The sequence below is a fragment of the Oncorhynchus nerka genome, linkage group LG20 (genome assembly GCF_034236695.1).
Source record: "Oncorhynchus nerka isolate Pitt River linkage group LG20, Oner_Uvic_2.0, whole genome shotgun sequence".
NCBI classification, from domain to species: Eukaryota; Metazoa; Chordata; class Actinopteri; order Salmoniformes; family Salmonidae; genus Oncorhynchus; species Oncorhynchus nerka.
The window spans coordinates 33,084,501-33,110,915 of record NC_088415.1 but is presented as its reverse complement, the minus strand read 5'-3'; the positions used below and the strand labels follow the sequence as shown (position 1 = coordinate 33,110,915).

Genomic DNA, 26,415 nt, shown 5'->3' with positions numbered 1-26,415 from the left:
CTGTGTATGAGAAGGAAGGAACAGGTCTGTGCAGTTAACGTTTCATAACTCACAAACTAGACAATGAGCTCTAGTGTTACTTCCTGTTCCTGTTAGTCACATGCAGTTTTAAAGAGCGAGATCTGGCCTATACAGCTCATCATTCATTTACACATTTGACCTCGCTGAGCTCCTTTCTATAGGATTGATTTTCAACTAAGTACAATGTGGACGGTCTTACTCGACTCGCTCTGTCTGTGGTTTGCCGAAACCATTTCCCTTTCTTTGGGAATTGCATTTTGTAGAATACAGTATGGCATAGCTTGTTTTTTCACTGCAAAACCATACACATTAACTGCATTGCAGCATGAATTCAAATGCACTAATATTTGTGTTGAAGCGACTAGACGCCAGCCAAGTGAATGTGTCTTGATTGATGTGTTTATGTTGTAACGTGTTAAAACCAGGCATGGTGTGTAGAGACTGCAAACTGCATAACCACCAGCAGCACCTTCAGTCTTTAACCTGTCCTGTCTGTGATCTCAGTATCTTTACCATTTGGGAAGAAATGACCCATTATGAGGCAATGGAACAAATGAAATCATAGCCATAAAGTTTACCATCACTGTAGTACTTACCAATAGTACTTCAGAGACATTTGAGTGTATTAGACTCCCAGTTTGCAGCCATGTTAATGTATTTCTTTGATCCATTGCCATCACATTTTGTGTAATTTCTCTTCAACAATATGCCTGTTCATAAACACCTGTTCATTCATTAACTCAACTTTGTTCATATTTCTGTTAATTTATTTTGATACATTTTTGCAACTGACAGTCATTCATTGCCTGTATGTGAGTGAAAAACCATTGCCTCATTTATCTTCCCTCCTAGAGCTCCTCTGTAGAGCACAAAGAGTTGAAACGCTGTGGGCCCTTTGACCTGCATATTAATGCCAAGGTGTGTACCCAGATAGACAGACAGACCGACAGACTGCCCGCTTTCCTGCTTCCAAAGTATGCACACAGCTAGTTGCGCACCAGCTGTTCGCCATGCTTGGGCTTGATGCTTGGGTTTGATGCTGAACTTGATGCTTGGGTTTGATGCTGAGCTTGATGCTTGGGTTTGATGCTGAGCTTGATGCTTGGGTTTGATGCTGAGCTTGATGCTTGGGTTTGATGCTGAGCTTGATGCTTGGGTTTGATGCTGAACTTGATGCTTGGGTTTGATGCTGAGCTTGATGCTTGGGTTTGATGCTGAGCTTGATGCTTGGGTTTGATGCTGAGCTTGCACTGCCGGTCTGTTTATCAAAGATAAGAGAACTGGACACTGACTTTTTTACTTTTTCTGGGCACATATCTTTTGATTTCTTGGGGTTCTTTCTCTAGATAATTTCATCTTCTGGCAGGCGAAAGGCGGTACGGCGTCCCGGCAAAATAAATAGTGGGGGTACGTCGTACCGGTAAAACATGAGCCTATCACGATAATTAAAACAAAAATGTCAACAAACTGTAGGCTATTACAATCATTTTGATCATTACTGCATGTCAAAGGCATGAACAATTAGCAAATGGACTTGAAAACGGGTGGATTTGATTTACAGTACCAGTCAAAAGTTCGGACACACTTACTCATTCAAGGGTTTTTCTTTATTTTTACTATTTTCTACGTTGTTTAATAGTGAAGACATCAAAACTATGACGTAACCCATGGAATTATGTAGTAACCCAAAAAGTGTTAAACATATCAAAATATATTTTATATTTGAGATTCTTCAAAGTAGCCACCCTTTGTCTTGAAGACAGCTTTGCACACTCTTGGCATTATCTCAACCAGCTTCATGGGGGAATGCTTTCCAACAGTCTTGAAGGAGTTCCCACATATGCTGAGCACTTCTTGGCTGCTTTTCCTTCACTCTGCGGTCCAACTCATCCCAAACCATCTCAATTGGGTTGACGGATGATTGGGGAGGCCAGGTCATCTGATGCATCACTCTCCATGGTCAAATAGCCCCTACACAGCCTGAAGGTGTGTTTTGGGTCATTGTCCTGTTGGAAAACAAATGATAGTCCCACTAAGCGCAAACCAAATGGAATGGCGTATTGCTACAGAATGCTGTGGTAGCCATGCTGGTTAAGTGTGCCTTGACAATGTCACCAGCAACGCACCCCTACACCATCACACCTCCTCCTCCATGTTTCACAGTGGAAACCACACATGCAGAGATCATCCGTTCACCTACTCTGAGTCTCTCAAAACACGGCGGTAGGAACCCAAAATATCAAATTTTATATTGATATAAATATCAAAATATCAAATTTGGACTCATCAGGCTAAAGGACAGACTTCCACCAGTCTAATGTCCATTTCTCATGTTTCTTTCTCTTCTTATTGGTGTTCTTTAGTAGTGGTTTCTTTGCAGCAATTCGACCATGAAGGCCTGATTCACACAGTCTCCTCTGAACAGTTGATATTGAGATGTGTCTTTTACTTGAAATCTGTGAAGCATTTATTTGGGCTGCAATTTCTGAGGTTGGTAACTGTAATGAACTTATCCTCTGCAGCAGAGGTAACTCTGGGTCTTCTTTTCCTGTGGCGGTCCTCATGAGAGCGAGTTTCATCATAGCGCTTGATGGATTTTGCGACTGCACAAATTTTCCGTATTGACGGACCAGGTCTTAAAGTAATGATGGACTGTTGTTTCTCTGCTTATTTGAGATGTTCTTTCCATAATATGGACTTGGTCTTTTACCAAATAGTGCTATCTTCTGTATACCACCCCTTGTCACAACACAACTGATTGGCTCAAACGCATTAAGAAGGCAAGAAATTCCACAAGTCTAACTTTTAACAAGGCACACCTGTTAATTGAATTGCATTCCAGCTGACTACCTCATGAAGCTGGTTGAGAGAATGCCAAGAGTGTGCAAAGGTGTCAAAGGCAAAGGGTGTCTAGTTTGAAGAATATAAAATATAAAATAACACTTTTTTTGGTTATTGCATTATTCCATATGTGTTATTTCATAGTTTTGATGTCTTCACTATTATTCTACAATGTAGAAAATTGTAAAAAATAAAGACAAACCCTTGAATGAGTAGGTGTGTCCTAACTTGACTGGTACTGTTTAACCTACACTCCAAAATGCATTGTAGTTCGACCAGAACACTGGCAGAGATGAGGCAGAGATGAGTGGCCAACAGCAGTGGCCGACAGCATAAATGATGGCCTAATGATGATTGCTAAATGTCCTTACAATTTCTGGTGTTTTGTGTAACAGATGTCTCTTTCCATTCACCACTGTTTGGAGGCTGGAAATGTGTTGTGAGTGGATGAATGTGCGCGGGTAGCCTAGTAAAGGAGCCTTCTGAAGTGATTGTTTGTCAAACTGATGAAAACATCATGACTGGTTGGGTTTATGTCACAATAAAAGGTAATACATGGTAAAAGTTAAATGATACATCTTTACGACTAGGCCCACAGAGATCATACTAATATTATACAGTATTTGTAATTATATGATTAGGCCCATAAATTCATTCTACTTTCACCCCTGCCTTCTGGTTACTGAGAAGTAATTAGTTGAAGAACTTTGATGATCATCCTCTTTGGGATCATCCTCTCTCATTAGTCATGAATATGAATCAATCCCTTGGGGACAGAATAGGGATGTGGCGGTCATGACATTTTGTCAGCCGATTATTGTCATGCAAAAGACTGCCAGTGTCATGGTAATTGCCGTTAATTAACATAAACACGTTTAGCATCTCCTAGTCTCCATAAACACGTTTAGCATCTCCTGGTCTCCATAAACACGTTTATATCTCCTGGACTCCATCAACACAATTAGCATCTCCTGGTCTCCATCAACACGTTTAGCATCTCCTGGTCTCCATCAACACGTTTAGCATCTCCTGGTCTCCATCAACACGTTTAGCATCTCCTGGTCTCCATCAACACGTTTAGCATCTCCTGGTCTCCATCAACACGTTTAGCATCTCCTGGTCTCCATCAACACGTTTAGCATCTCCTGGTCTCCATCAACACGTTTAGTATCTCCTAGTCTCCATCAACACATTTAGCATCTCCTGGTCTCCATCAACACGTTTAGCATCTCCTGTTCTCCATGTTTAGCATCCATCAACACATTTAGCATCTCCTGGTCTCCATCAACACGTTTAGCATCTCCTGGTCTCCATCAACACGTTTAGCATCTCCTGGTCTCCATCAACACGTTTAGCATCTCCTGGTCTCCATCAACACGTTTAGCATCTCCTGGTCTCCATCAACACGTTTAGCATCTCCTGGTTTCCATCAACACGTTTAGCATCTCCTGGTCTCCATCAACACGTTTAGCATCTCCTGGTCTCCATCAACACGTTTAGCATCTCCTGGTCTCCATAAACACGATTTATACATCACAATAAATCCATTATTTATTTTAGAATGGCCCATCAAACAGGGGAAAAAAGACCTGTCACCTGCATTCACTGGTCTCCATCAACACGTTCCTTTTTTTAGCATCTCCTGGTCTCCATCAACACGTTTAGCATCTCCTGGTCTCCATCAACACGTTTAGCATCTCCTGGTCTCCATCAACACGTTTAGTATCTCCTAAGTCTCCATCAACACATTAGAAAGCATCTCCTAAAAGGTCTCCATCAACACGTTTAGCATCTCCTGAGGTTCTGTCAACACGTTTTAGCATCTCCTGGTCTCCATCAACACGTTTAGCATCTCCTGGTCTCCATCAACACGTTAGCCAATGTGCGGGAGCATCTCCTGGTCTCCATCAACACGTTTAGCATCTATAGGTCTCCATCAAGATAAACGTTTAGCATCTCTGGTCTCCATCAACACGTTTAGCATCTCCTCTTCTCCATCAACACGTTTAGCATCTCCTGTTCTCCATCAACACGAAATTTAGCATCTCCTGGTCTCCATCAGCACGTTTAGCATCTCCTGGTCTCCATCAACACGTTTAGCATCTCCTGGTCTCCATCAACACGTTTAGCATCTCCTGGTTCTCCATCAACACGTTTAGCATCTCCTGGTTCTCCATCAACACGTTTAGCATCTCCTGGTCTCCATCAACACGTTTAGCATCTCCTGGGCTCCATCAACACGACTTTAGCATCTCCTGGTCTCCATCAACACGTTTAGCATCTCCTGGTCTCCATCAACACGTTTAGCATCTCCTGGTCTCCATCAACACGTTTAGCATCTCCTGGTCTCCATCAACACGTTTAGCATCTCCTGGTCTCCACACCTACAAGCTGCTGGTCTCCACACCTACAAGCTGCTGATGCGTCTTTGGAACATCTACTTTTAAAAAAGTCTAATAAACCGATTGAATATACATCACAATAAACCCATTATTTATTTTAGAATGGCCCTTTATCAAATGGGCAGGGGAAAAAAGACCTGTCACCTGCATTCACTTGAATAATAGGCCGCACACATTCCTTTTTTCAATGATGCTCTCTCTCTCCTCTCGCACTCTCTCTCTCCCCTTGTTCCTGCAGCTAATCAGTGCTTCAAATCAAAGTTTATTTGTCACGTGCGCCGAATACAAGAGGTGTAAATCTTACCGTGAAATGCTTACTTACAGGCTCTAACCAATGGTGCCAAAAAAAAAAGGTATGTGTAGGTAAGTAAATAAATAAAACAACAGTAGAAAGACATTTGATAAAAGAGTAGCAAGGCTATATACAGACACCTGTTAGTCAGGCTTATTGAGGTAGTATGTACATGTAGGTATCGTTAAAGTGACTGCATATATGATGAACAGAGAGTAGCAGAAGAGTAAAAAGAGGGGTTGGCAGGTGGTGGGACACAATGCAGATAGCCCGGTTAGCCAATGTGCGGGAGCACTGGTTGGTCGGGCCAATTGAGGTAGTATGTACATGAATGTATAGTTAAAGTGACGATGCATATAAGATCAACAGAGAGTAGCAGCGGCGTAAAATCTTTTTAGTTTCCAGAGGGGGAATAGGCTTTGTCATGTCCTCTTCACGACTCTCTTGGTGTGTTTGGACCAATCTAGTTTGTTGTTGATGTGGACACCAAGAAATTTGAAGCTCTCAACCTGCTTCACTTTCAGCCCTGTCGATGAGAATGGGGACGTGCTCGGTGCTCCTTTTCCTGTAGTCCACAATCATCTCCTTAGTCTTGGTTACATTGAGGGATAGGTTGTTATTCTGGCACCACCCGGCCAGGTCTCTGATCTCCTCCCTATAGGCTGTCTCCTCAGTTAGGGAGGCGAGCAGGCCGGTGATCAGGCCTGTTGTGTCGTCAGCAAACTTAATGATGGTGTTTGAGTCGTACCTGGCCATGCAGTCGTGGGTGAACAGGGAGTACAGGAGGGGACTGAGCACGCACCCCTGGGGAGCTCCAGTGTTGAGGATCAGCGTGGCAGATGTGTTGCTACCTACCCTCACCACCTGGGGGCGGCCTGTCAGGAAGTCCAGGATCCAGTTGCAGAGGGAGGTGTTTAGTCCCAGGATCCTTAGCTTAGTGATGAGCTTTGAGGGTACTATGGTGTTGAACGCTGAGCTGTAGTCAATGAACAGCATTCTCACATAGGTGTTCCTTTTGTCCAGGTGGGAAAGGGCAGTGTGGAGTGCAATAGAGATTGCATCATCTGTGGATCTGTTTGGGCAGTATGCAAATTGGAGTGGGTCTAGGATTTCTGGGATAATGGTGTTGATGTGAGCCATTACCAGCCTTTCAAAGCACTTTATGGCTACAGACGTGAGTGCTACGGGTCTGTAGTCATTTAGGCAGGTTGCCTTTGTGTTCTTGGGCACAGGGACTATGGTGGTCTGCTTGAAGCATGTTGGTATTACAGACTCAATCAGGGACATGTTGAAAAAGTCAGTGAAGACACCTGCCAGTTGGTCAGCACATTCCCGGTGCACACGTCCTGGTAATCCGTCTGGCCCCGCAGCCTTGTGTATGTTGACCTGTTTAAAGGTCTTACTCACGTCGGCTACGGAGAGTGTGATCACACAGTCGTCCGGAACAGCTGATGCTCTCATGCATGCCTCAGTGTTGCTTGCCTCGTCACAAGACGCGAGATGCATAGAAGTGATTTAGCTCGTCTGGTAGGCTCATGTCACTGGGCAGCTCGCGGCTGTGCTTCCCTTTGTAGTCTGTAAGGGGAGGAGTTTGCAAAAGCCCTGCCACATAAGACGAAAGTGGCTTTCAGCAGAGACAGAGGAGGAAAATGTAGAGAGGAGGGAGTGAAACGATTCAATCTTAGCCCTGTATTGACGCTTTGCCTGTTTGATGGTTCGTCGCAGGGCAGGGCAGGATTTCTTGTAACCTTCCTGGAGGATTAGAGTCCTGCACCTGCAGAAGGGAGAGGCAGCTCTGAGGACCCTTTAGCTCAGTGCAAATGTTGCCTGTAATCCATGGCTTCTGGTTGGGGTATGTGGATGAGAGCGAGAGGGAAAAGGTCACTGTGGGGACGATGTCCCCAATGCACTTATTGATAAAACCAGTGACTGATGTGGTGTATTCCTCAATGTCATGAGGAAGAAGAGGAGTGGAAAGAACATGTTCCAGTCTGTGATAGTAAAGCAGTCCTGTAGTTTAGCATCTGCTTCATCTGACCATTTTTTTATAGACCGAGGTCACTGGTGCTTCCTGCTTTAATTTTTGCTTGACAGCAGGAATCAGGAGGATAGAGTTGTGGTCTTGGGAGAGATTTGACCAAATGGAGGGCGAGGGAGAGCTTTGTACGCGTCTCTGTGTGTGGAGTACAGGTGATCTAGATTTTTTTTCCCTCTGGTTGCACATTTAACATGTTAATAGAAATTTGGTAGAACTGATTTCAGTTTCCCTGCATTAAAGTCTCCGGCCACTAGGAGTGCTGCCTCTGGGTGAGGGGTTTCCTATTTGCTTATTTCCTTATACAGCTGACTGAGTCCGGTCTTAGTGCCAGCATCTGTCTGTGGTGGTAAATAAACAGCCACAAAAAATATAGCTGAGAACTCTCTAGGCAAGTAACGTGGCCTGCAGTTTATCACAATATACTCAACTTCAGGCGAGCCAAATCTAGAGACTTCCTTAAATTTCGTGCACCAGCTGTTGTTTACAAATATGCACAGACTGCCCCCCCCCTCGTCTTACCGGAGTGTGCTGTTCAATCCTGCCGGTGCAGTGTGTATCCTTCTAGCTGAATATCCATGTCGTCATTCAGCCACGATTGCGTGAAGCATAGAATATTCGTTTTTATGTCCCGTTGGTAGGATATTCGTGATCTTACCTCGTCTAGTTTATTGTCCAATGATTGCACGTTGGCGAGTAATATTGACATTAATGGCAGCTTTCCTAGTTGTCTTCTGCGGGTCCGGACGAGGCATCCAGCTCTTCGTCCTCTCCGTCGGGATGTCTGCCCTGTGGGTTGTTTGGAGAATATCGTGTGAGTCCTGCTTGCTGCTGCTGTTGTTGAAGAAATCTTTGTCAAATCCGAGGTGAGTGATCACTGTCCTGATATCCAGAAGCTCTTTTCTGACGTAAGATTTGGTTGCAGAAACATTATGTACAAAATCATTTACAACTATCGCGAAAAAAAAACAATATCGCACAGTTGGTTAGGAGACCGTAAAACGGCGGCCATCTCCTCTGGCGCCATCTTGATGTGCTTCATTTGGGAAACCAGGTGAAACCAGGTGAAATCTGTTGGGGAGCATCGATATTAACATGTTTTCTCAACAAAACCATATTTCACTAAACTGTTGACAGCCCCCCTGCGCGCTGGAGAATAAAGGAGAGAGAGAGAGAGAGGAGATGGAAACACATGGAGGTGAGATATTCTATATAGCTAATGGGAATGTGTCACCCAATTGATTAGGAAAATATTTTTTTACATCCCTATTACTAGGCTGAACAAAATCAAATACGAATTCAATAATTGTAGGCTAACTGTAAACCGCCCTGCACAATCAATGAACCAACAGCATGGCCTCGGGCTATATGTTCTCTCCCAGACTCATGGATCCACATTTAGAGCGTAGCATAAGGTAACCAGTCCAGCTGGTACAGCCACACTCAAAGGAGATTACTCAAATTTGGGGCGGCAGGGTAGCCTAGTGGTTAGAGCATTGTGCTAGTAACCGAAAGGTTGTAAAGTTCAAATCCCCGAGCTGACAAGGTACAAAATCTGTCGTTCTGCCCCTGAACAGGCAGTTAACCCACTGTTCCTAGGCCGTCATTGAAAATAAGAATTTGTTCTTAACTGACTTGCCTAGTTAAATAAAGGTACATTTTTAAATTTGTTTTATTTTATTTATTTAAGTATGTACCCAAGATACCTTAAATCAGTTTTGTTTTTTCCTTTCTCTGCCATGCGTAATATGCGGTAGAATTGTATTTCGGGCCTGGGCTCATAAGCTTATGCATTAGCATGCATCATCTCTAATGCTCTCTGCTCATATGCATAAGCACTGGGTGTTTTGAATGAATCATCACCTTAGAAAGCGCTGTTGTTGTGTTTTGGCTTTGAAACAATATCCACTACAACCATGTTTTACACTGTTTCAACCTGCTGTTGAACTTCTTTCTTCAAACTAATCATCACAGTAAGGTGAGTTTTAGAAGTATTTTAGGCCTTCTGATGTGATTTCCCATTGCATTTGCATTGATGTCAGAGGGGTTAGAGGGACAATAGAACCCTGAGTACCAGGCCATTAGAGCTTGATGGAGGGACAATAAAGCCCTGAGTACCAGGCCATTAGAACGATGGAGGGACAATAAAGCCCTGAGTACCAGGCCATTAGAACCTGATGGAGGACAATGGAGCCCTGAGGACCAGGCCATTAGAACCTGCTGGAGGGACAATAGAGCCCTGAGTACCAGGCCATTAGAACCTGATAGAGGGACAATAAAGCCCTGAGTACCAGGCCATTAGAACTTGATGGAGGGACAATAAAGCCCTGAGTACCAGGCCATTAGAACCTGATGGAGGACAATGGAGCCCTGAGTACCAGGCCATTAGGACCTGATGATAGTTAGCTGGTACTACCAAAGCATGTCCAGAGTGCATAAAAGGAGATTACCGTGGTTTAACAGTCATGTGGAATTTTGCTGCGGTGAGACGGCCACCGCACAGCCCTAGGACGGAACCACACCTCGGAATGGATGCATGTTTATCCATCGTTACGATGAGATTTTAGTGACGTAGGTGCTGTGTGTCCTGAGTCATGTCTGACCTGTGCCTGTTCTGTGGTGTTGCTGTTTACATTTTACTTTGTGCACTAGACATGTAGGTGCTCTTGTTTGTCGAGGGTAATTTACATCCTGCTGTATGTGTAGAGGCACCATTTAACATTCAATCTAGCCTAATGACAGAGGCAATGTCACATTCACAGCAAATTGAGGCTAACATCATCACTGGAGTGTTGAGAGTTCAAAGCTTGTGTTTTGTGGAAAGCATCTTGAAATTAAATTGAAATTGTGTCACATTTCCTCAGTGCTAACTAAGTTGCCATCTGTGGAGGTTAGCTTCTCTGTTGGTTTTGGAATACAGCAGTATCGGGTCCAATACCTGGCCACAGCAGACCTAAATAATGGATAAGCTGTAATGAATACACTGTAAATCAGAAACATGGATGGATGCTCTGGCAGTGGTCACAGTGGTGGTTATTGTGATGGCATCATGTGACTGGGGATCTCTCTCTGGGTCCTTCCAGTTCCTACCATCTCAGTTGTGTTGTTAGAACCATAGAAACATCTTCCAAGGAGAGGGAGCTTCTCTGTGTACCTGTGTCTTTACATCAATGTCAGGCAGAGTGTGCTCTCTGCTGAGTGTGTGTGTGCTGAGTGTGTGTGTGTCTATCTCCCTCTCTGTTTTTCTGAATGCGAGTCTGTACCACTATGGAAGAGGGCAAGGGAGAGGGGGGACGTTGTCATGGTAACCGTGCCACGGCTGATTGGTCATGCAGCAGCGGTGACTGACCCAGTGGAACACGGACCCAAAGTTAGCTAGCTAGAGATGGTAGGGGCAGTTGTGGGCATGGATTTATGGAGGAGGGGCCTTTAAGTGCAGGCTCACCCCCTCAGGGAAGCGCCGTAGCTCAGCCTGGACACCGCTCCAACAGCCCCCTCTCTCTGTCCTCATGGCCCCGTGCTGCCCAGCTCTAATGTTTATTCGGCTTTGATACAGCAACGCTCTCACAGTGTTAACGTCTCCAATGGGCTTGCCACTTTGATGATATTCCAATAGTGCCCCAATAAGGAAAAGTGATTCATCATAGATGCGGCAAAGAGGTCAAACAAACTCGACCAAAACATTGGAATTGCTGTGAAAACGCATGGGGGAAAGATCCCGAAACTCCTCATTGCCCCAACACTTGTTCATCGTCACCAATAAGCTGCATTACAGTTAAAAACGACTTTGATCACCACCACCGATTTCTGAATGCTAGCTATGCTAACCAACTCATACGAACAGGGGTTAGCATTTAGCAATCACTTCTTTTAAACCTGAAAAGGGACAGCTTCTAAATGTTTTGCAGCGAAAACAGCCACATATATCCAAATTGGACTTAAGTAACCACGTTGTGTCCCTGTTAAGAATATCCAGATTTGTTGAATGTGTGCCAATATGGTCAATGGAATGGTCTGCATTCCATTGACTCCTTTTCCACATCCATGGAAGCTTGATTGTGCCCCCAGGGAGCCCCTCTCACCCAGACTGACCTAGATTTGTCTGTTTAATATTGATCTGGGGACCAAAATATAACACCTAGTCATCATTCCTTGCTTATTGTTGTTCTCTGGCTCCTATTTTGAAAACAATGTTTTCTACAGAAAAAGCCTTCTGTCTGATAGTGGTGGTATTTGCAAGGTACGTGCTGCTCATGATGAAGTATTTCAATGCTGCATGTCTAACAGTCTTCGGTCTCCAATATAGGTCACCTGTCTAACAGAATGTAACTTCAGATGGTTGGCTTACTGCTGTAAATATGAACACAGTCACCGTCACGCAGCCAGCTCCCCAGCTTTACACTCTCTATCGAGAGTGAATGAGATGGCACTGGCACCGACTTAAAGACACACTAATATACACACTGCCGCAGTAGACCTACAGTGTCCTGAAAATAATACCAAAGAAACCTGTGTGAAATTTCAGCAAGTTCAGTGTGGTATGAGGTATGAGACCTAATATTGAATGGCAATGTGAAGTATTTTTTTAAAGACTGCTGCCTTATCGGAGTGGCCAGCTTGTCTGAGGAGGGGAGGTCTTGCTTGCCGCGGACACACTGCTATAGCGTTCACACTGGCTTCACCTCAGCCCTTGTGTACATCTATTGCCACACGTCACCTCCGACACTAGCCCCTTTTCTCGCTCCTATCTCCCTCATCATTCCTTTCTCCGCTGCCATACGGATATTAGATGCTTGAGACCGAGGAGGGTATCTGTCCATGTGATAGGCAGGTTGCTTTTCTGTTCATTCTCTTGGAAGCATAATCACATGTAGTATATGTTTGGTTTTTGTGCTCTAGAATGCTCTAGTGTCTTTTCTCTTGATGTGTGTCTTTTCTCTTGATGTGTGTGTCTTTTTTCTCTTGATGTGCGTGTCTTTTTCTCTTTGTCCTTTTCTCTTTGTGTGTCTTTTTCTCTGTGTCTTTCTCTTGATGTGCGTGTCTTTTTCTCTTGATGTGTGTGTCTTTTTTCTCTTGATGTGCGTGTCTTTTTTCTCTTGATGTGCGTGTCTTTTTTCTCTTGATGTGCGTGTCTATTTTCTCTTGATGTGTGTGTCTTTTTCTCTTGATGTGCGTGTCTTTTTCTCTTGATGTGCGTGTCTTTTTTCTCTTGATGTGCGTGTCTTTTTCTCTTGATGTGCGTGTCTTTTTTTTTCTTTTTTCTCTTGATGTGCGTGTCTTTTTCTCTTGATGTGCGTGTCTTTTTCTCTTGATGTGCGTGTCTTTTTCTCTTGATGTGCGTGTCTTTTTTCTCTTGATGTGCGTGTCTTTTTCTCTTGATGTGCGTGTCTTTTTCTCTTGATGTGCGTGTCTTTTTTCTCTTGATGTGCGTGTCTTTTTTCTCTTGATGTGCGTGTCTTTTTTCTCTTGATGTGCGTGTCTTTTTCTCTTGATGTGCGTGTCTTTTTCTCTTGATGTGCGTGTCTTTTTCTCTTGATGTGCGTGTCTTTTTCTCTTGATGTGCGTGTCTTTTTTTTTTCTTTTTCTCTTGATGTGCGTGTCTTTTTCTCTTGATGTGCGTGTCTTTTTCTCTTGATGTGCGTGTCTTTTTTTCTTGATGTGCGTGTCTTTTTCTCTTGATGTGCGTGTCTTTTTCTCTTGATGTGCGTGTCTTTTTCTCTTGATGTGCGTGTCTTTTTCTCTTTTTGTGTGTCTTTTTCTCTTTGTGTCTTTTTCTTTTTATGTGTGTGTCTTTTTCTCTTGATGTGCGTGTCTTTTTCTCTTTTTGTGTGTCTTTTTCTCTTTGTGTATTTTTCTTTTTATGTGTGTGTCTTTTTCTTTTTATGTGTGTGTCTTTTTTCTCTTGATGTGTGTGTCTTTTTCTCTTTGTGTATTTTTCTCTTTGTGTGCGTCTCTTTTTCTCTTTGTGTGTGTCTTTCTCTTTATGTGGGCACTGAATGAGAAACAGAGATTTACAATTCTGTGTGTACTGCGAGTAGTCGCGTGCAGCGATGTGGGCAACCTGTGGCCGCAACAGCGACTTACAACTCCATCCCCCGCCCCCTCGGGGGAGGGGGTGAGTGTGACGTAACCCCACCTAGCCTTCGCGCTGCGCGAGCACGTCACTACCCAGAGGTCACTAGTCGCTTCACGTTAGCATCTCAGCCAGTAGCCCTACACATGTTTCTTCTCTTCCGGAACTGGACAATTCTAGTGTGAGTGAGTATGACTGAGCATTTCAAAGGGCACAGAAAAAGAACTTCAATCTGAGTCTATACTACGACAAAGACACATTTGTCATGTACTGTACTTTTGTGGAATCTATGACTGTCTGTTCATACTGGGTTCATATTGAATGTTCTCTCCAGGAATACCTACACACTAACACACACACTTGACTTACATAATGTACTTATCCTTGTCTTGATTGTAGCTGCCCATCAGTCAACTCTGCCCTTTGTATGACCAGGACGTGTGTGTGTGTGTGTGTGTGGCATTCCTTTATGTTAGCATGAGAACGTCTGTTGGTTTGCCGTTTCACGTGGACCTCTGTGTGCAGTAGGCTAGTGTGGAGGGAAGGAGGCGGCTCAGGGTAGGTCTGATTCATGCTGCTCACCCTCCGCTCTGCTCCGGCACAGAGAGGCCAGCCATGGCTAATACGATCAGATGTTGTCAGACTCACATCCATGGAACGAACAGCACTGGCCACACCACTAGGATGGAGAGGAGCTGGGATTTTTTTATGTGTCTTACAGCTAGACACTGATCATGTGTTCATGCCATGACAAATCTGTCCCTCCTGCCGTAAAGTCTTAAAAAGGTCTTGGTTTTTGCAGGTAGAATTAAATAGGCCATTATCAGTGGTTAGCCAGCACACATACAGTGGGTAGGTTGAAGCTGGTTTCTATTTGGATATTGTTATGGTCGATTTATCCAGCTTTTACAAGTATACCCAAAGCTATAAAACATGATCCTCTGAAGTAGCCCGCATGTAACAGTAGGGAGTAAATCTCTTTTAAAAAGCTTTGGATGACAAAACGGTTGACAGATGTGTCACAGATGCGAGACGGCAGGCTCCTTTTTGTGTGGTCGTGCCATGTCCCTGCAGCAGAAAGAGAGGGAGACCGAGAGAAACCAAGAACAAGAGATCCTTAATTTAGACCAAAAACACATAGGGGAAACAGGAAGAAACAAGTTGTCAAATCCCAAACCGACAAAGCAGTAGAATTGAAGTCGCGGAGGCTTGTGGTTTATTTCCACAAACAGCTTTTTATTTTCGAGTGTTTTCTTCTGCGCTGTGGTCTTTGTTTAGTGCAGTTCACACAAGGCCAGACTCAGCCACTCAGTCTGTCCTTCTCTCTCCGCATCTCCAGAAAAGCAGGTGGCGTTTTGTTTCCCTCTGCTCTGATCATATATTTTTTTAACTGTCTCCTCCTCTCTCTCAGCTCAAGCTGTCTGTGAGGGACTACCTCTCCTCTCTCTCACACTCTCTCTCACACACTCACTCACACTCTCTCTCACACACGCATCTGGAGCCTCTGCTTTGTGTCAAGTCAGAGAGGAGGGGCCAACACCTGTCCTGGGTGCCCTGTAACCTCCCCCTAACCCCTAATCCCTGTCTCATGGTCCTGCTTCGGAGACTCCATAACTGGCAGAATAGAGGCCCAGCTGGCACCTCCTCCCACAGGGTGTGATCCAACCTGGCACACCGTGTGTGGGTATTCTCCTGCCAGCTGTCGGCTACCCCGCTGTGGCATGACTGACACTCGGGCACAATTGTTGTTGACTGGCACAGAGAAGCTAGGCTAGGGGGGGTCTAGGGGTTTCTCTTACAACGGCATCAGTAATTCATTCATTATCTTTCGGCTTGCATTATGTTTATCATTAAACCTGTGTGTTCGCTCTCAGACCTGTCGTCGACAGCATACTTGCCTGTAAACCAGGAGTTCCCAAACTGTTTTGGCCCGCGACCCCATTTTGATATAAAAAAAAGGGATCAATGTCAAAAATTAATCAACGGCCAAATGTTGACTATTTTAATTGGGGCTATTACAGTCTTAAAAATCTTGAGTACTTTTGAGAGTATGGTTTGAAATGACTGAAATTCATCAGAAAAGTATTGGGAAGTTAATCATCTATAATCTTCGGTTTAGAGAAGAACATCATTGATTGTTATTTTCCCCCTATTCAGATTTAGTGCCTGGTCTGGTCTCCTCTGTTCTAATGAGTCCTGCGCGGTTTGTGGGCATTTTAGAGGGAAACAGAAGACGTGTTCCTGAGCTTTTGTAGCTTAAACGGTTCAAAGGAATGAGACACATTTGTAGGAAGAAAACACAAACCGCTCTGTTTTATTACATCCACGTCTCGCAGTCACTGATGTAACCCCGGTTCTAAGAACCAAGCTTGATTTTAAAATGTTTTATATACAGTACCAGTCAAAAGTTTGTACACACCTACTCATGAAAGGGTTTTTCTTTATTTTTTACTATTATTTACATTGTAGAATAATAGTGAAGACAAGTTATGAAATAACACATATGGAATCCATGTAGTAACCAAAAAAGTGTTAAATAAATCCAAATATATTTTAGATTCTTCAAGGCATTCTCTCAACCAGCTTCATGGGGTAGTCACCTGGAATGCTTTTCCAACAGTCTTGAAGGAGTTCCCACATTATGCTGAGCACTTGATGGCTGCTTTTCCTTCACTCTGTGGTCCAACTCATCCCAAACCATCTCAATTGCGTTGAGGTCGGGTGATTGTGGAGGCCAGGTCTATCATTGAGTTGGAAATGCATTGGATATTAAGACAGTCTCAGCTCATTATTCAGTCTCAGCTGATCTATCAGACTCTATGTATTGTACACCCCCTTCTGGCTGCTGGTGGTAGGACTTGAAAATAAGAGTGGAGATTTGAAAACAAGCCCACTCTACTGAATATGCTGCTGACATAGGCTAGAGGACATTTGTAATGATGTTAACATGTTGTTACAATATTCATATATGGGTCTTATCCTATCTTGCGGTGTTATGAAATGATCTCTAATATTTTCTGTTTGATATAGAGATTACATTTGGCTACGGCATATGCTGCAACTCACTCAGCTTCCGCTTTATCTTGGAGTGTGGTTGCTTTTTGAGTGGAAAAGCCTGTTGTAATGTTGTCATAGTGAACATATTGGTTTGATCCTTTCTCTCTGCACTCGGAGATGATCTGCATTTAAAGATATTTGCTCTGTCCACTCCGTCTGCCTTCCTGTGTCGTCAGAAATGTGACATTTGACCATCCATCCGTTGTTCTGCTCTCAGGGACACTGACTGTATTGACAAGAGTCTTATCCCTCTAGCACTGTAGCTCGCTGGGTCACCTTGGTAACGTATGCTTGCCGCCTCTGCATGTGAAGTGCTGCATGGATTACACTCACCACGCTTTGTGTCTGTCACCACAACACTCACCTCTCTCTCACACTGATGGTCACCCCCATCTGTCTGCATGAAGCAGTTACTTAAACAACCAAGCGACACATGACATATTGTCATCACAGAAGTGTCTTTCCTGAGTCTGGTGACCTTTACTAAATGTCAACAGACTGTCCTTTCGTCACATTTATAGCAGGCCATGATATATAATAAGCAGCTGTTTGCCAGCTCTACTCAACAGGGACTGTTACCAATCACGACTTCAGTCCCCTCTCCCCAGCAACCCCTGCTCTCAGTCAGCCAGCGCTCCCCTTTGGCTTTGTCATCCTGGTTGGTGCTCCTGGAAAACCTGCTGATGCACAACCAAATTTCGAAATTGCACCAATTGTATTATACTATTCTAACCCTCAGCAGTAAGTTGAGACCCCGACTGAGTTCCTAAACGGGGCAACCTCATTGGAAATTCATCCTCGTGCCTTCAAAAAATGTGGGCCACCAGTTGCCCAACCCTGATCTGACCGTGACTCACTTAATGCACCCTTCCTTCTGTACTCCCAATACCCACCACACCTACTTCTATCTCAACCACCTCTATGTTGATGCTCACCCCTTGCCTTCAATTCCTGGTCCCCCCCCCAACAGAACAACGACAACGAGACCCCCCTCCACTGTGCCGCCCAGTACGGCCACACCCAGGTGGTGCGTCTGCTGCTGGAGGAGCTGACCGACCCCACCATGAGGAACAACAAGTTTGAGACGCCGCTGGACCTGGCGGCGCTCTACGGCCGTCTGGAGGTGGTCAAGCTGCTGCTCACCGCCCACCCCAACCTGCTCTGCTGCAACACCAAGAAACACACGCCGCTGCACCTGGCGTCACGCAACGGACACCTGGCCGTGGTGGAGGTGCTGCTGGCGGCCGGCATGGACATCAACTACGAGGTGAGGACTGAGGGGAACACAGGGTCTGTTGTCTCCTGCGGGCTCAATTATTATTTTCAGTGTGTTGGTGTGAGAGTGTAGAGTTGTGTGTATGTATAGAGACAGAATGTGTCCGTAATAATATTTTGTATAAACACAATGTGGTATGTTGTGATTGGATCATGGATGGCTTCATCTGCTGTTTCCAGCATTTAAGCCTACATACAGTGCATTTGGAAAGTATTCAGACCCCTTGACTTTTTCCACATTTAGTTACGTTACAGCCTTAATATTAAATAAATCATCAATCTACACACAATACCCCATAATGACAAAGCGAAAACAGGTTTTTAAAGAAGTTTGCAAATATATTTCCAATTAAAAACTGAAATATCACATTTACATAAGTACTCAGACCCCTTTAATCAGTACTTTGTTGAAGCACCTTTGGCAGCGATTTACAGCCTTGAGTCTTCTTGGATATGATGCTTGGCACACCTGTATTTGGTCAATTTCTGCAGATCTTCTCAAGCTCTGTCAGGTTGGATGGGAAGCGTCGCTGCGCAGCTTTTTTCAGGTCTCTCCAGAGATGTTCCATCGGGTTCAAGTCCGGGCTCTGGACTGGTCACTCAAGGACATTCAAAGACTTGTCCCGAAGCTACTACTGCGTTGTCTTGGCTGTGTGCTTAGCAGGGTTGGGTAGGTTACTTTCTGTAACCTGTTACAGTTACCTGTCCCGGATTATAATCAGTAATGTAACTTTTGGATTACCCAAACGCAGTAATGTAATCTGATTACATTCCGTTACTTTTAGATGACTTTCCCCTTAAGAGGCATTCGAAGAAGACAACAATGTATGTTACCAATTGAACAACCTCTATTGCAGGATAAACCAATGTTCAAGTTTACATAGCTGGCCATATGGATGTTAAATTTTACTTTATGGGTTGGTTATGTAGGCTTCTTCTAACCCATTGCTTTCTACTTCATCTAATAATGTGATTAAATTATAATTATATAAATGATATAATTGCATTAAAAACCAAAGTCTCTCAGAATTTCAGTCATCACAATAAATGTTATATCCCTTGATCTTCAAGAATAGGACTTGGAAGTATAGATTAACCAAATTGTTTTACCTGAGCATGACCCCAAGACTAAGGACTTATTAGCCAGCCCTACACTGTTGTTTATGATTTTGTTGTCATGGAGGACTGATTGGGCTCATTTGATTGGAGTTAAACGCTCCGCTCATGGAATGGCATGGTTTGAGCACTACTGAAAAGTAGTATTTACATGTGAAAAATGAATGCCACTTGCTGCATTTGCTATAGGCCGATTGTTCAACTTTTTGTTGGTGATGTCTTGATAATATGCAGCTGTTTAAAGGGCAAATCCACAGATGAAACAATAACAAAACAGCCTGCCTCTGTTTTGGTAAAAAGCTGAGGGATGGGCCTGGAGAAATGTAACCACTCTCAGATTAATAGACAGCTATGGATGGAAGGACTGACCATCCATGATATCAACATGATTGTTTTAACCTTGCTATGAGGCTATACAGTGTTTGTTTACATTTGCAATGTTTACAAACATTGGAGGAATTCTTCAAGAATCTATATATATGTATCCAAAAATGGATGTAGAAACTACAGATTGCCCCTTTTAAGTCTATCAAAAGTGTGCGACTTTGAACGTGTGTCCATTAAGCCTATGGATTCAAAAATGTATTAGCATGAATGAAATTGAGCAATAAAAGCCCCTCTTTTATTCCATAGGCTGGGATCCGCACTGTGCAGCTGTTACAAGAGCGCATTGTTCACTTGGCTGTCCACTGGTTTCCATAACAATGATTGATAGGCAGCTCAAACTAGTTTAATTCAACCATTATTGGGTTCAATACACATTTTAGATTTGTGAACAGCCACCTACAACAACCACAATCCGTAAGCCGTAAATAGCTAAATGAGAGAGCAGCAGTGTGATTCACATCAATGTGCTATGTAGATAACAATAAGTAATATCTGTATCGCCGTAGACTACACCACTGCAGTCACCCTTACCTCCAAGTGTTTATTTAAGTTGTATAATCTATGGATGCCGACAGCAGTCCCACCATTGGAAGACATAGCTTGGACTGTAGCCTACAAAAGCCTATTTCTGCTCTGTTCCCACAATCCATCAAACCCATTTGGTGTGTCATCATAGTGGTCACTGATTTGTGGTCAGACTCGCTCAGGTGGAACAAACTTAAACTTGCTCCTTTTTTCAATGCTGAATTGAATGTCATTGAGAAAACAGAAGTGTCAAATATGTTTGTTTTTTTACAAATATCCTTTCTGAATTTAAAAGTAATCCTTAAAGTAATAACATTTTTCAAAAGTATCTGTAATCTGATTACAATGTTTTTGCTGGTAACATAACGGATTGCAGTTACCAGTTTTTAGTAATCCCTTACATGTAATAGATGACATGTAATCCATTACTCCACAACCCTGGTGCTTAGGGTTGTTGTCCTTTTGGAAGGTGAACGTCGGCCCCAGTCTGAGGTCCTGAGCGCTCTGGACCAGGTTTTCATCAAGGATCTCTCTGTACTTTGCTACGTTCATCTTTCCCTCGATTCTGACTAGTCTCCCAGTCCCTGCCGCTGAAAAACATCCCCACAGCATGATGCTGCCACCACCATGTTTCACCGTAGGGATGGTGCCAGGTTTCCTCCAGACGTGGCGCTTGGTATTCAGGCCAGGAATCTTGTTTCTCATGGTCTGAGAGTCTTTAGGTGCCTTTTGGCAAACTCCAAGCAGGCTGTCAAGTGCCTTTTTCTGAGGAGGCTTCCATCTGGCCACTCTACCATAAAGGCCTGATTTGTGGAGTACTGCAGAGATGGTTGTCCTTCTGGAAGGTTCTCCCATCTCAACAGGGGAACTCTGGAGCTCTGTCGGAGTGACCATCGGGTTCTTGGAACCTCCCTGACCAAGGCCCTTCTCCCCGATTGCTCAGTTTGGCCGGGCAGCCAGCTGTAGAGAGAGTCTTGGTGGTTCCAAACTTCTTCCATTTAAGAATGATGGAGGCCACTGTGTTCTTGGGGACCTTCAATGCTGCAGAAATGTTTTGGCACCCTTCCCCTGATCTGTGCCTAGACACAATCCTGTCTCGGAGCTTATGGACAATTCCTTCGCCCTCATGGCTTGGTTTTTGCTCTGACATGCACTGTCAACTGTGGGACCGTATATAAACAGGTGTGTGACTTACCCAAATGTTGTCCAATCAATTGAATTTACCACAGGTGGACTCCAGTAAAGTTGTAGAAACATATCAAGGATGATCAATGGAAACAGGATGCACCTGCTCTCCATTTCGAGTCTCATAGTAAAGGGTCTGAGTACTTATTTAAATAAGGTATTTAATTATGATCTTTTTTTTTATACATTAACAAACATTTATAAAAACCTGTTTTCACTTTGTCATTTTGGGGTATTGTGATGAGGATTTCTATTTATTTAATGCATTTTAGAACAATGCAGAAACTAACAAAATGTGGAAAAGGTCAAAAGGTCTTGATTACAACCCTATTGAGCTCTTTATTTAGGCTAAAGAAATGATGGCTTTTGGCCCTATCCCCTTTCTTATACCAAACTGTGCCATCCATCTGTCGTGTCCTACCTCCCCTCCTCTCTGCTGTATAGCAGGTCTGGGCCAATGTCAAGAGTCCTTCAGGCTCTGCTTCCTGCAGGTTCCCATTAGCATGGTGCTGCGAGCTGGAAAATGATCTGCTTTGATTCCTCAACCAAATAATTGTCCGTAGCAAAACACGCTGGGGTGGCATTCGGCGGGGTATAAGTAAACTCGCCAAACTTCTATTTCACGCAGGTCAAACCTGTCCTGTGTGTTCAAGAAGTATCCTGCAGGTTTAGCTTTAAGCTGTATGTCCTAGCTGACCAAGATAAGAGGAGTGGAATTGAAGTCAGTGGTGCAGTGGGATAGATGGGTCTTCACCTGTTCCTCTCAGCAGGGAGGGTCAGGAGGGTTAGAGATCTGACCTCTGCTGTGCTGCATGTTACTGGCGGGGAGTCTACTTTGCTGTCTTTACGTGCTTTGTTATTGCTCAACCTTGCACTGTGTCGATTCCGGTATAATTGTGGTGTGTTTGTTGGGTCTCTCTGCAGACGGAGAAGGGCAGCGCCCTCCATGAAGCAGCTCTCTTCGGGAAGACTGATGTAGTGCAGAAACTTCTGCGTGCAGGTCAGACACCGATGCCTCCAAGACGCAACACAACACATTTCTATAACTGGCGAATGATGCAGATATATGGCATAACCCTAATGCTCATTTGTCACTCCTCTCCTAATCCCCTGCTCTGTCCTCTGTCTCTCGTCGTGTCTCCATTTGTCCTGCTCCAGGGGTTAATGTGAACATGGTGGACAGCAAGGGCCTGACAGCGCTGGACACTGTCAGAGAAATGCCCTCTCAGAAGAGCCGACAGATAGCAGCTCTAATCCTGGGTAAGAAGTACAGATCTCATTGGTTCCCTATGGGACTTAAAGAAGGTTACCTTGACCACAAACTGATTTCACAGATTTGTTTGTCTCACTAATGATGTTATTTGAATGACCTTTTCTTCCGCAACAACTCTCTGCAGGCCATATGTCAGGAAATCCCCCTGTTTTACACTTGCCTCCTCCCCCTGTCCCTCCACCTAATGAGAGCCCTAGCCTTCGGAAAAAAGGTATGTCACAGCGATACAGGAAACCTTGAGTTGAGTGAGCAGTGACAGGATATGGTGTTTAACACGTAACCACCAGCCAAGGTTGTGTGCTGGTGTGAAGCTGTGCATGTCCTCCTGTTTTTGGATTGAGCGTCAATATATTAAGACGCGTATGTGTGTTCTAGGTGAGCTGGGGGTGGTGAGTGAGTTGATCTCGGGGCTGGCCCCGGGGCCTGAGGAGGAGAGCCCGTATGAGGCTCTGTTCGAGGCCACTTCCTGTCACTCTCTGGACAGTCTGACCAGTGGCAAGTCCTCCGACAGGGACTCTGGACGACCTGATAGTGAAGCCGGAAAGGTTTGTCTGGAACTGCGTTACACTACAGAAACACACAACATGTGACAGAGATTTTGAGTCGATGGGCATCTAAATACTTTTCCTCCACTAGAGGGCAATGGTTCTCTGCATGTAATTGTTGTTGAGTTGAGTGGACTGGATTTACAAATCTTCCTGTCAGAATTTTGACCAAATCTATGTTTGAATTCAAGGCTCCAGTTCTCATCTTTTCAGCCAACCTTGTAGTTCAAGATAATGTGTCATAATGTCTGAGCACAATCACTGATTTCATTCTCTGTTTTGCCAATTACAGAAAGACCGGCTTGCTCACCAATCCCAGCATGCCCCTGGCCAGGAAGAGGAGCTTAACTCAGAGGTCAGTATCTATGGTCATTACAGCTCCTCTTTGAAGGCCTATGTTGCCACTTCTATTGGCCAGAGTTTTAATAGGCTTTATCCAGAATGTCACTGTTGGCATGTGGCGTGAGCAAATGTTAGTCAGCCGCTTAGAATGTCAGTGGTGCTGCGGACGCCACCCCTTCCTGACAATTCTCTCCATGTCTGCTCAAATCACATCATGAATATTAATCTGAGTGTGGCTTTGGTTAGAGGAAGGAAGAGAAGAGGGGGAGCGATAGGGGTGAAGCGAAGCGGAAAGGGACTGCACTGGTTATGGGAGAGAGGGAGCAGACTCGATCTATTCAGTGGCTGACAAGGAGGTAAACATGGTATCATGAGACTGTTGTGGAATCATGGAAAGTACTGCCAGTGTTGGGATTATAGGATGGTGTTAGTTTTAAATACCCTAGTGCCCTTAGTCACTCACACCCTTTATTTAATGGTGTCCTCTTAAAAGCTAGGGTTGTGTTTACCCAGCCGTACAATAACCATATATGCACTCCACCCTCTGGTTTTGGGGTAATTTTGGATAATTTTCTAAAAGTGATCAATTATTTTGAGCAGCCCCATATCCCATAATTCCTGTTTCTTTAGTGTGCTATGCATGAGCTGACAACTGTGGCCAAGAGTCTCACAACAACCATTAGAGGGTGCTGTGGAGGGACTTTTACATCACTGTAGGAGGCACCAGCATCACAGCCTGAGAAAAGTATTGATTAGCCTTATACAAATGATAATGAGGCTGTGTTGTTGACCTGTCTTCCCTCTACCTACAGGCCCTGTACACTAACAGCAGCATCGATGAGAGAGGGGAGGAGGAGGTGGATCACACGTATGATTTGCTGCTCTCCGCCCAGACAGAAGTCCCCCAGTCCGCACAGGACCCCCCATCACAGAAATGTACAGGTAACAACACACTGTCAGTGGGACAGGGAGTGTAGAAAACGGTTTGGATATTCCAATTCCCTTCATGTTTCCTGACCAATGGCAGTTTATGTGGGAGTAAACATTGCGCCCTCAGCCTGGAGAATAAGAAACACTTGCTAACCTTTCCCCTCTCCAGCACCCCAACCACTCACAGCCCTCCCTGGTGCGTTGCAAAGTGTGACCCCTCATTCTTAACAGGATTACACCATGGCTGGAAATGAGCAGGGGTCAGTTTCCAAACCGCTCCCTAAACCCCTCCTCTTTTGCTCTGTCTGGAAGTAACCCTGTCCCCTAACACAGCTATGGTTTAACCTCATCACCGGTAGGACAGAGCCAGGAATATGCTGCTTACGTGTATGATATCCTACTCAAAATCAAATCAAATCACGTACATAGTTTACAGCATGTATAAATGGAGCAGTGAAATGCTGCGTGCTAGCTCCCTCAACATTTGTAGTCATCAGGATGGTCCATGCCATATCGGGTGACTCTTTCCTTAACTTTTGAATGACACCGCATTTCATTGGATTAAAGGGGATTGAATTAACAGCTAATTGGAGTCCCTCTCTGTTGATATAGATGTTTTAACAGTCCCCCATGGTTTCTGTTGTCACATTCATAATAAATTAATAGGACGTCATTAAACATTGTCATAGGAATGAATGTGGCGGGTCTAATTGCTGATGTAATCGCGTTTCCTTTTACGTGGATGAGACTGTTGGAGAAAGGATGACGTCCAATCCTTAACTTGCAGTCCTCCGTAATGTTGTTAAGATTTTAAATAGGGGCTTCCCCAGTGGTGCAGCAGTCTAAGGCACTTTCTCGCAGTGCTAGAGGCGTCACTACAGATCCGGGTTTGATCCCGGGCTGTATCACAACCGGCCGTGGTCGGGAGTTCCATAGTGCAGCAAACAATTAGCCCAGCGTCGTCCAGGTTAGGGGAGGGTTTGGCTTGGGGTTTGGCTCATCGCGCTCGACCGACTCCTTGTGGCGGGCCAGGCGCCTGCAGGCCGACCTCTGTCGTCAGGTGAACAGAGTTTACTCCAACACATTAGTGCGGCTGGCTTCCAGGTTGAGCGGAAGGGTGTTAAGAAGCGCCGTTTGGTGGGTCATGTTTCGGAGGACACATGACTCGACCTTCGCCTCCCGAGCCCGTTGGGGTGTTGCTGCAGCGATGAGACAAGATGGAAATTGAGGAGGGAAAAAGAGAACAAATAGAACAACAACAAAAAGACGTTAAATGGGTTGGTTGGAGGAAGGTTTGTTTTTGATGGCTGCTTCATCGGCAGCTATTCTCTCTGTTTTAAAATGACTGTCTGAGGTTCGTCTGACCATGGTCACCAACACTACCCATACTACCATATGCATAAAACATTATCTTTATTGTACTTTCCCATTCACTTTGTATAATATCATCCCCGGAAATCTTGAGATGAATTAAATAGAAATGAAATGATATGATATTAATTGACTGCCTTACTCGTGGTGACCTAACTAACTGCTGTCTGTCCTGTCTCCCCAGATGAGAACGCTACCTCCCAACAGTCTTCCAACAGTCTTCTACCTCAGGTATGATCTGCTGTGCCTCTAGTCCTTCTCTCATCCTTCCATCTTTTTCCATCTGTCATCTGAGTCACCGTAGAGATTGAGATTCCAACAGCAGGCTCTAGCTTGCCTGTGCTCAGAGTATGGAACACTGACGGACAACAAGTTTATTTACAGCCAGCTAGCTACATATGTTTCCCTCAGTCACTACTTTCCTCTCAGTGGCACAGAGCACGACATTGACCCAGGGCACGACATTGACCCAGAGCACGACATTGACCCAGGGCACGACATTGACCCAGGGCACGACATTGACCCAGGGCACGACATTGACCCAGGGCACGACATTGACCCAGAGCACGACATTGACCCAGGGCACGACATTGACCCAGGGCACGACATTGACCCAGGGCACGGCATTGACCCCGAGCACGACATTGACCCAGGGCACGGCATTGACCCCGATCACGACATTGACCCAGGGCACGACATTGACCCAGGGAACGACATTGACCCAGAGCACGACATTGACAAAGGG

General features: G+C 44.6%; 1 protein-coding gene across 9 annotated transcripts in view; it reads left to right on the top strand.

Moving 5' to 3' along the window:
- The window catches only part of LOC115102304 (ankyrin repeat and SAM domain-containing protein 1A-like), a 119,938-nt gene that overhangs the window by 37,474 nt on the left and 56,049 nt on the right, over positions 1–26,415 (top strand). For 6 of the 9 annotated variants that reach the window (XM_065005427.1, XM_065005424.1, XM_065005423.1 and 3 more), the window contains exons 4-12: positions 874–939; positions 17,692–17,988; positions 22,134–22,209; positions 22,368–22,469; positions 22,607–22,693; positions 22,858–23,027; positions 23,320–23,382; positions 24,182–24,311; positions 25,855–25,901. In XM_065005427.1, the coding sequence (XP_064861499.1) occupies positions 874–939; positions 17,692–17,988; positions 22,134–22,209; positions 22,368–22,469; positions 22,607–22,693; positions 22,858–23,027; positions 23,320–23,382; positions 24,182–24,311; positions 25,855–25,901 (1,038 nt within the window). The remainder of the gene's footprint in view (positions 1–873; positions 940–17,691; positions 17,989–22,133; positions 22,210–22,367; positions 22,470–22,606; positions 22,694–22,857; positions 23,028–23,319; positions 23,383–24,181; positions 24,312–25,854; positions 25,902–26,415) is intronic. The other 3 variants (XM_065005426.1, XM_065005425.1, XM_065005428.1) reach the window with 2 other exon arrangements.